The sequence below is a fragment of the Fibroporia radiculosa genome (genome assembly GCF_000313525.1).
Source record: "Fibroporia radiculosa TFFH 294 genomic supercontigs, scaffold1593, whole genome shotgun sequence".
Taxonomy (NCBI): Eukaryota; Fungi; Basidiomycota; class Agaricomycetes; order Polyporales; family Fibroporiaceae; genus Fibroporia; species Fibroporia radiculosa.
The window spans coordinates 19522-29435 of record NW_012133311.1 but is presented as its reverse complement, the minus strand read 5'-3'; the positions used below and the strand labels follow the sequence as shown (position 1 = coordinate 29435).

The window sequence follows — 9914 nt, the reverse complement described above, 5'->3', positions numbered from 1 at the left end:
TGGCGGCGGTAATTGTGCAAGCACAGACGAGCCGGTATTATCCTGGGACGGCGCATGGGACTTGGCTGCCATGTAAGACGGTCTAGCACACGGTGAAGGCGCAGAGAAGAGACGGGAAGGAGATGAAGAAGAAAACACTGGCAAGGTCCAGGCGTAGAGGGCTTCCGGTGACTCGGAGGCCGTCGGGCTATCCTTTCAGCGGAAATTGACAGCCAAGTCACCGGTTTTCTGGCGGGAGATAAGTGTGAGGCAGAATCTTATATCTTTCTCGGTAGCAGTATATGCTGCAGAAGCAGCGGTGAGGCTTCCCAAGGCGCGAGGAGGAGGACGGACCCGCAGAAAATCAGACCGACGACATGGATGCACGCAAGTGGGGTGAACAGCGGGTCGAATGGACGCTGTGGGCATAAACAGGGCTTAAGAACAATGGACGACAAGCGGATATTGCGGCAATTCGCCACCGCCTGCAGCAGCAGCCTCGGGATACGGAAGCATCACGGCCAGGGATCGTTCATATTTAAATGGCTTGAATTGCACCACAGACCAACGTTGGTAAGTCTATGTCTATGTAGGGCAAGGCAGTAAATGGCACGACGGGGGTTAGGGTTGCCGGACAGACAGTTGTGGCACACCAAACAAAGATTTGATGTGACCGCTCTTGCCTCGCCATCTCCTTGTTGCAAGTTCGTTGCGACTTATCCTCCTCCAAAATGCAGCCTGCATCCCGTCCTGCCTCTACTTCCACTCGTCCTACCGCCTCTCCCAACCCAAGACCACCACAGTACCAGGTCAATACCCAGACAAAAGTGTTTGATACCTCCCATGGCCGCCTTCTTTGTATCGCTGACATCCGCGGTCGTTTGTCTGCTCTCAACGACCTCGCACGCGAAGCGAATGCATCTGCAATCATTCATACAGGGGATTTTGGCTTTTTTGGTATGTTTGCATCCTGTTTTACGCGTAGGGACCAGCGACATTGACTGTCTGCAGAGGCTTCGAGTCTCGACAGAATAAACGACAGGACCCTCCGCCATCTGACGATGTACTCTCCACTCATCCCCACTGCCCAACGGAACCATCTTCTCGCGCCTGAAAATCCGCCGTCTGTCGTCCGCTCAACGGTCACCATCTCCCTCCTCTCTGAGTTTCCTCTTCTCCTCTCGGGCCAGCTCAAGCTTCAAGTACCCGTTTTCACCGTCTGGGGCGCGTGCGAGGACGTGACTGTCCTCGAAAAATTCCGCGCAGGCCAGTATGAAGTCGAGAACCTCCACGTCATCGACGAAGCCACCACCCGTTGCCTCGACATTGGCGGCGTCAAGCTCCGTCTTCTCGGCCTCGGTGGCGCCCTCGTCCCCCACAAGATGTTCGACAACGGTGACGGAAGCGCCACCATTGCCGGCGGACAGGGAACCATGTGGACTACCGCGCTCCAGATTGGCGAGCTCGTCGATACTGCTCAGCGTGTCTTTGACCCAACAGAGACCCGTTTACTTGTCACTCATGCCAGTCCCGGTCGCGAGGGTATCATCAACCAGCTAGGACTCGTTCTCAAAGCCGATCTGACTATATCTGCTGGCCTTCACTTCCGGTACGCGTCATCTTACAACGAATTTAGTGTTCAGGGAGACTTTGAGGGTCTACGCCACAAGCTATTGATCGGGAAAGAAGGCTTTGACAAGGTTTGGGACAGCGTCAAGTCGCAAGTAGATGCTGTCATCGACGAACACCAGCGTGTGCTCCTGGACAAGGCTTTATCGGTTGTGGAACGCATACCGGGGCCGGCGAATCAGCCTACGCAGAACGGACAATTCCCTCAAGAGGAGCCGTCCTGGAAGAACTGCTGGAATTGGAACCTGTGCGATGCGGCGTATGGTTCCCTTGTGCTTGACGTCAAAGATGGTCGAGTGAGCGGGGAGCTTAAGAGTCAAGGTAAACCATTGATTTGCACATTCTACTTGCATGGTTGATAATACGATCTAGGCTTTAACTACGCATACCGCCGTACCGTGACACCTTCAACCGTCGAGCCCACTCCTAATTCGGCGACTTCCTCGCTACCAGTTACTGGTGCAGGACCTGGCAGTGGTGCCGCCACGACGCCTGTGGTTTCGACTAAAGGAAATGGCACACCCGTTCCAGGAGATAGGCCACAAGCATCTAAATCGAAACCATCAACGCCACCACCCCACTCTGCTTCTGGCCGCGAGACACCCAAAGACGCGAGGGCGAATGGTACGCCCACCGGCAATGCGGCCGACAAGGCAGAACGAGAGCGGGCGAAGCGGGAACGCAAGAAGGAACGCAAGCAGCAGGAGCGTGCGGACCGCGAAGCAGCCGGGAAAGACGGAAGCGGCAGCACTCCCGCGACGCCGACGGTTCCCGAGGCTGTGAGTAGTCCGCCGCCTGCTCAGGTCAAGTCGGGCAAGGCGACGCCCGACGCGCATGCTGCTGCTGCCACAGCGAATGACGCTGTGACGTCACCTGCGACGGAGGGCAGTGCAGGTGCACGAACACCCACCAGCAGGCGGCCAGCGCGGAATCCGTGGACGATCTTCATGCGCATGCCTAACCCTGCAGACGAGAACGAGGTGCGGGAATTCTTCGGCGAGGCGAAGGCTGGGGTGAGTGCCATTGGACTAGGATCTTAATGGTATACTTATCAAGTGATCCGTGTTGCAGATCACGCGAATCAACTACCCGCTTAACTTCCCGGGCAAAGCGCAAAAAATGGTGTACGTCGAGTTTGGCGATGAGGAGGCTATGAAGGCCGGACTGGAGCGACAGGGCGAGGTGAGTGGTGCGATGCGTGTACGAGCGAGTGTGTCTGTCTAACGCACCTCACACTTGCAGAAACTAAACGATGGGTTACCGGAGTTGAAACAGGCGACAGACAAGGAGTCGCGCCATGCTGAAAATGGCGGCCCGAGAGGAGGATTTGCACACCGTGGCGGGCGTGGGCGAGGTGCGTTTGCGGCGAGAGGCTTTGCTGCTGCTGGCTTGACAAGAGGTGGGTTCGACAAGCGGGCGAACGGGGACACCCCGTCGGAGGGGCCGAGGGCGTCTGAGGGATCGTAAGGATGTGGGACGATGACTGGAGGAGTGTTATGGCCTTTCAACTTTATCTTCACTTCGCGCAGAGATCGGCGGTGCCCTCCGTGTTTTATCTCTTCTCGACGCTGCGGCTTGTTCTTCGTACTTATGATCATCGTAATGAGAGACCCCCGCTACGACAGCAATGATTATGATTATGTTTTTTTTTCTTGGTTCAGACGTTCGGTTTTAGCAATTTTTGTCTGTTCTTTATGTTCGCGAAATGAGACGTTCAGTAACAAGTAGACTGTTAAGTAGCAGCATTATTGTTAGCAAGGATTTTAGTGGATTTCGGAGGGCCGGCCGAGGATTGTCCAGGCGTGCTATTGGTTCGATCTTCGATCGGCGCATGTGATTGCCTGTTGGACCTACCCCGGATTTAAGTCTGTCGATACTGCCGGTCGACTTCCTCTCTCCTCTCCTCTTTGACGGCGACCATGTTGCGCACTGCCGCCCGCATCACCCAGCGCTCCTGCCGCTCCCAGCCTCGAGCTCTCGCAACGAGAATAGCCTCCAGGTAATTCCACATTACATAGAGTGTATCGTTGAACCCTACTCAAAGCCCTCAAGGACGTTCTCTGCTTCCCGTACTATTGCAGACGATGTTCGACCAACTTCTTTGGATGTTCTGACAGAGGAAGAGAAGATGCTCAAGGAATCAGGTACATCTGCTGCTTAGCCATACCATAACGTCTGTTTAACTGTGTGTAGTCGCTCGCTTCGCGCAGGAGGTCATTGCCCCTAAAGTACGCGAGATGGACGAGGCTGAAATGATGGATCCCGAGATTATCCAGAAGCTATTCGAGCAAGGAGTGCGTACGCTATGTAGTCTTGTGGATGTTGATCTCGGCGTCTCACCGCCAACCATTAGTATATGGGCATCGAAACCAGCGCGGAGTATGGCGGCGCCGAATCCTCGTTCACCTCTGCAATCATTGCTATAGAGGAACTAGCTAAAGTTGATCCGTCTGTGTCTGTTATGTGCGACGTACACAATACCTTGGTCAACACCGTCATTCGTCTATATGGTACCAAGGAGCAGCAGGACAAGTGGTTGCCTCTGCTGAGCGAGTCGAAGGTGCGCAAATTGACTTTCAGCTCAAAAATCGATTGTGAACTCTGTACTCCAGCTCGCGTCATTCTGTCTATCGGAGCCTGCGTCGGGGTCAGACGCTTTCGCCCTTCAGACTCGCGCAGTCAAGGATGGCGACCATTGGGTAATCAACGGTACCAAGATGTGGATCACGAACTCATATGAGGCTGAAATATTCCTTATTTTTGCTAATGTAGGTATCACAACACTGTCTTGCCTCCAGTCTGCTGAGCAACTTTATTTGCCAGATTGACCCGAGCAAAGGCTACAAGGGTATTACTTGCTTCCTTGCAACAAAAGATATGGGGATCAAGATTGCAAAAAAGGAGCAGAAACTTGGCATTCGTGCATCTTCAACATGCTCGCTCAACTTCGACGATTTGCGGGTTCCGGCAGAGAATATTATTGGGGGCGAGGGCAAAGGATACAAGGTATGCTGCTGGTGCATCGGGAATCTGTGTGACACAGCGCTGAGATACAAAGGTTAGGTCGCCATCGAGATCTTGAATGAAGGTATAAGTTCATATACAGTCATCACCATGTACACGTGCTCATGCTTGCTCCTACTGTGCAGGCCGCATAGGTATCGCCGCACAAATGCTTGGACTTGCACAGGGCGCTTTCGATAAGGCTGTGCCATACACGTTCCAGCGATCACAGTTTGGACAACCCATTGGCACATTCCAAGGGCTCGCGTTCCAGCAGGCACGCGCAGCAACGGAGATCGAGGCTGCCCGCCTGCTCACATACAACGCAGCACGGCGGAAGGAGGAGGGTCTGCCTTTCGCGCGTGAGGCGGCAATGGCGAAGCTTTACGCGAGTGAGGTGGCCCAGCGAGTGAGCGGCGCAGCGATCGAGTGGGCTGGTGGTGTTGGGTTCACGCGGGAGACTGGTATTGAGAAATTCTGGCGAGATTCGAAGATTGTACGCTCTTTCCCCGCATGTTCTCCACGTATCTCGTTGACTATTTCTTGCCCAGGGCGCAATCTATGAGGGAACATCAAATATCCAGCTACAGACAATCGCCAAGTTCATTCAGAAGCAGTACTCATAGTCCTAGGATCCTCTGACGTTGATGTCGCGACTCGCGTGGCGTGTTGTGTTGTCGACTTGCGGTATGGCCACGGACACTGAGCAGTATTACAGGAGCCCTATATCACAAACCAGTCACTTGCTAGTAAGATTGTCAAGAAATGTATTGTATCATATTATCGTTCCTGTGTCCGCATGAACATGAGTACACCTTCATATGTCGCCCAAGCGATTGCTGAGTTGGCGGGCTTGCGTACGATGCGTAGGACTGCGCCGTCATAGAATCCACGGATACCCCGTTGCTACGCGAGAAGATGTCATGAAGCATTTGAGTATTGACCTGTGTTTGCTTACCTGGAAGATAGTCCATACGGTCTTGATAACTCCGTGATAGCGGTCTTCGGCTCGGACCTGCATTTTAGTCTGCGAATCGCGTTAGGAAAACTTCTTTTAAGTTGGCTAAGGTACTACCTTCACGACGTCGAAGGGATGTGTGGCAAGACTAGCTACGACACCAGCAGACGCCGCAGCAACGCCATGAACTGCAGTAGAAGCCATGGACGACTGTGGTTGTACGAGACGAACTAGGATCGCGTCAGAACACGACCCACACTGCCGAACGATGCGACGGCCATCCCATGTTTCGCGTTTTCGACACATACCTGCTTCGCCTTTGATGTGTTCGTACGACAAGACGAACAGCCCTGCATATGGTGCGTCGCGGACGGACGTGGCGACAATTCCCCGAAAGAGCTCGGACGGGCCCGCGCGCACCAAGGAGCCGATGGCCCCCGTCATGCTATTGTACGCGTACAGATTGCTCTGTACGAGTGTAAGGGAATAATCTAGTAGTATGCAGCCGGTGAACACACCTCATACCGCGCTTTCAGCACTGTGAACGGGTTCAGTAAGATGCCCACTGTCACGCGGGTGGTGGCACCCGCTATGAGGTTACCCCATTTTGTGAGCTTAGGGAGGACCGAGCCGGAGTGCGTGCGTGCGGGGTCAGGAGCGGCGGCAGCGAAGTAAGGAGAGGTGGCGAGGAGCATGCGGGCGTGATTCAGGCCGGTGAAGTAAAGCGCGACACCGGGCACATTTCTGGAGGCAGACAAATTGCTGAGATGAGCAGAAGGAGGGTGAGTGGATCCGGCTCACCGTAACAAGGTGGCAGTTGTTCCGCGCCATAGACCAGGTAGCCCGTTCTTTCGGACAATGTCGCGCGCCGTTTCAAGAATTGTTCCCCCGCGGCTGTCGTGAAAGTTGAACACAGACTATGGAGATTAATGATCATCCACGCACCTAACTCCGTGCACCGAGCCATCGCCTTGCTGCAAGCGCGTTTTCAAGAGGTCGACTTTGCATGAGTCTCAGAAATCAATATTGATGTATGCGGGGGATGTTGTCTAGTTGCTGACTTACGTGGTTGGAGGGATATGCTTGAGACAAACCCGGAGACCGCGCCTGTCGATGGTCAGAGAAAGATAAGCTTAGAATGACCATGAATGTTGGGAGAACTTAATAAAAATAGCAAACCTGAGACAAGGTGCTGGCTGGCATTGTTCATAAATCGCTCCTCGTAGTTTCACGCGACTCCAGAGCGATGAGCAGCACGATAGGCGAAGGGATAAGATGTTAAGTATGTGGAAGCGAAGGGCAAGTTCGGATGACTCTGGGTTGCGCATAACGTTCGCTCCGTCGTCGCCGATAGCAGTTTACTGTCTGACACCATCGGTGCTAGCAAATCATGATTACACTCTAAATACATGTTATGGCAGCAACACGGCATGAGCCTTCCAACTGTGATCTCCTTTGCCTCCCGCGTTCAGGCTTTCGTGTGCATCTACCGAGCGGTGCTCAAGAGGTGCGAGAACGCTGACGCCAGCGACGCGTCTCGTCGGCGGAGGACACGTGATCGACGCGTTTTCCTCCGCGACCAATTTCGTGTCGCGGCGTCGGCGTTGTTCTGGAAAGCTAAGTTATGAGGAATTTCTGCCGCTCCTGCACCCAATCCAGACCGCAGTTATTGTCCTCTCCTCTCGTGTTTCGTTCTTCGCCATATCTGTTCTTCAAAGCACGATATCTTAGCAGTACACAAAACAACGCACTCAGTCGGTTTGATGGTGCGCCTATCCTTAAGTATGTCAGGCAGAAAGTGGAGGAGCGCAGCAAGCTGCTCTCTCTAGTGAGTCTTAGTTGCATACATGATGGAAGCTTCCCATATCAACTTTGTCCTCTTTAGATCTCGGATGATTTCTCGAATGCGGAGGACGTCTCGTTAGCCAAGCGGATCAAGGATTTGGAACCGCTGGAGACTGCATGGAAAGAGTGGTCAAACACAAGGAAGGTTCGTAACTACAAGTCTTGAGGCTAAACTGCTACTCACGTGTAGTCAACAGTAGTCATTGCAAGAAACCTTGCCACTCCTGGATGACGCTGACCCTGCGATGCGCGCTCTCGCGGTGGAGGAACACGCGTCTCTGTTGGAGACACTCACCAACCTCCTAGACAGCACTTTCCCTACGCTTCTTGTTCCCGCCTCTGATACTGCCCATTTATCTGCCCTCGTTGAACTCAAGGCAGGCGTTGGTGGATCTGAGGCATCACTCTTTCTAGCTGAGCTTGTGCGCATGTACACGCGTGCCGCGAACACTCTGGGCTGGAGGGCGACGACAATGAGTAGTAACATGCTTGAGGGAGGGAATGGTATGAAAGACGCTATACTGGAGGTGAAAGGGGACAAAGCGTACGACGCTCTACGCTGGGAAAGTGGCATTCATCGTGTGCAGAGAGTACCGGCTACGGAGGCTAATGGACGAGTGCACACGAGCACAGTAGCAATTGTGGTACGTGATCATAATTTAACACGTCCTTTGGTTTCTCTGACTGGGTATGGTCAGGTCCTTCCCCTGTCAGAGGAAAATGACTCTCATGCTGGAAAAGACGAACTTTTCTCACCTGACGAGATCAAAATTGAAGTGATGCGCGCACGCGGCGCCGGAGGCCAGGTACTAGGTTGTTCAACCGCTATTATTCTCTATGGCTGATAAAGATAATCAGCACGTTAACAAAACGGAGTCCGCTGTCCGTCTGACTCATCTGCCAACTGGGATCACTGTATCCATGCAAGATGAACGTAGTCAGCATCAGGTTCGTTGACTACAGCTCATTGTGGTCTTCTGTCTGATATTCCAATATAGAACCGTCGTCGAGCATTCCAAGTCCTTCGCGCACGTCTTATGGACCGTAAACTGAGTCGGGAAGTTATGGAACGACGAGCAGTGCGACGCAATCTTGTGCGGAGTGCGGATCGGAGCGAGAAGATCCGGACCTACAACTATGCCCAGGCGAGTCTTCCCCCAATGCTAATCTTTTACTCAGTCATTGCTCATACTAAACTGCAGGACCGTGTCACAGACCACAGGTTGGGTCTATCTCTTATGAACCTCATGTCTGTCATGGAAGGTGACGGACTGCAGGAGATTCTGCAGGCACTGGAGGAAAGGTATCGCAATGAAAGTCTGGAGGAAGTACTAACACAGTAATGATTTTTCATTGGTGCTACTGGCCTAGCGACAGCCCTCACCTCTACCACTAGATAACGACGTTTCTAGATCTGCTGCCCATGGAATAGACATGGAGTATCACTACGCTTTTGTTTCCATCTATCCATCTAGTGAAATGGGATGTGACGAGGATTTCGTACGCCAAGTGCGTGAATGTTGTGTCTTGAAGCATAGACTGACCATGTCAGTAAGCACAATGGCCTATTTGTAGCAGGCTAGTTGATCATCGGACCTCGAATACCTTTACGCACGCCTGAGGGCGTGAGCGTGCACCCCTTGCTTTGTAGAATCTCTCGCTGACGAGCAGTGCTGGTATGCATCGCTGCCCTTACATTCTGCCTCATCCATCTCAATTATTCACTGCCTCATACGATGGTCGCTTGCGTTTCGTGCCCGACTTTGTCGTGGTCTTTCGGACTGTGCCTTGGAATAGGTTGCACCCTGCCCTTTTCTCTTCGGTTTTGGCGGCTCGAAGCTGTGGCGATCTCAGCGGGAACACGCCGAAATTCGATATCGTATTCTACAATTGCACCACACCTCAATCACCTGTGAATGATCTAAGTCTGAACAAATACAGGGAGACGCGCATCAAATACTGGTCGGTATCTGTGATCCATGTAGCCTCACATTGGACTAGACTTCCCCAGTACCCAGACTAATACTTGCATATCCGGACCGTGAGGCCATTCTGTGCTTGCGGGCCTGTATTCGAAGTACAATGTAGGGCCGCTGGGGTTCTGTGATCCGCTAGGGTTGTACTCTGGCTTGAGGCACACCACTCTTTTCCTACAGCAAATTTTTTCAGCTTGCTGACAGAAGTGCAATGCATCTTAACAAGGATTCTACTCTGGGGATTCTGTGGCAGAGCGCGTTGTCATTCAAGCACAACGGAGTATCATAATACTTGCTCGCCGTGTGGGCCAAGCTCATCATTCCAAGCCGGGCTCTCCCGCCTCGCTCCTCTTGGCACTTGCGCTTTCTGATGACCATTTACATCAGGACGTCGGGGCGTCACATGTTACGTCCCCCCGCTCAGGCGCGTGCTGATGTTCTCGCGCCGATCTCTGCATCTCGCTAGTCTTCCTTTCCATGTGCCGTCACAGTCCGGCTGATTCACCAAGCGTGAACGCGTTGCA

At 53.1% G+C, this 9914-nt stretch overlaps 4 protein-coding genes across 4 annotated transcripts; 3 read left to right on the top strand and 1 right to left on the bottom strand.

The window, feature by feature from the left end:
• Positions 1–710: 710 nt before the first annotated feature.
• On the top strand, positions 711–3075 carry FIBRA_03086 (uncharacterized protein; the record flags this gene model as incomplete). Its single annotated transcript, XM_012324931.1, has 5 exons — positions 711–936; positions 991–1929; positions 1981–2621; positions 2680–2790; positions 2851–3075. 5 exons carry the CDS (start codon positions 711–713, stop codon positions 3073–3075), a joined length of 2142 nt encoding a protein of 713 aa, XP_012180321.1.
• A 452-nt stretch (positions 3076–3527) lies between these two features.
• Positions 3528–5237, top strand: FIBRA_03085 (uncharacterized protein; the record flags this gene model as incomplete). Its single annotated transcript, XM_012324930.1, has 9 exons — positions 3528–3607; positions 3661–3752; positions 3802–3902; positions 3962–4168; positions 4221–4376; positions 4432–4614; positions 4672–4696; positions 4758–5107; positions 5163–5237. The coding sequence occupies 9 exons, from the start codon at positions 3528–3530 to the stop codon at positions 5235–5237; spliced, it is 1269 nt and encodes a 422-aa protein (XP_012180320.1).
• Positions 5238–5391: 154 nt separating this feature from the next.
• On the bottom strand, positions 5392–6715 carry FIBRA_03084 (uncharacterized protein; the record flags this gene model as incomplete). Its single annotated transcript, XM_012324929.1, has 8 exons — positions 5392–5517; positions 5570–5638; positions 5687–5799; positions 5878–6037; positions 6088–6313; positions 6371–6463; positions 6515–6569; positions 6631–6715. The coding sequence occupies 8 exons, from the start codon at positions 6713–6715 to the stop codon at positions 5392–5394; spliced, it is 927 nt and encodes a 308-aa protein (XP_012180319.1).
• Positions 6716–7193: 478 nt separating this feature from the next.
• Positions 7194–8757, top strand: FIBRA_03083 (uncharacterized protein; the record flags this gene model as incomplete). The annotated part of the gene is made up of 6 exons (XM_012324928.1): positions 7194–7397; positions 7455–7559; positions 7615–8058; positions 8113–8220; positions 8273–8362; positions 8413–8757. 6 exons carry the CDS (start codon positions 7194–7196, stop codon positions 8755–8757), a joined length of 1296 nt encoding a protein of 431 aa, XP_012180318.1.
• Positions 8758–9914: the final 1157 nt, after the last annotated feature.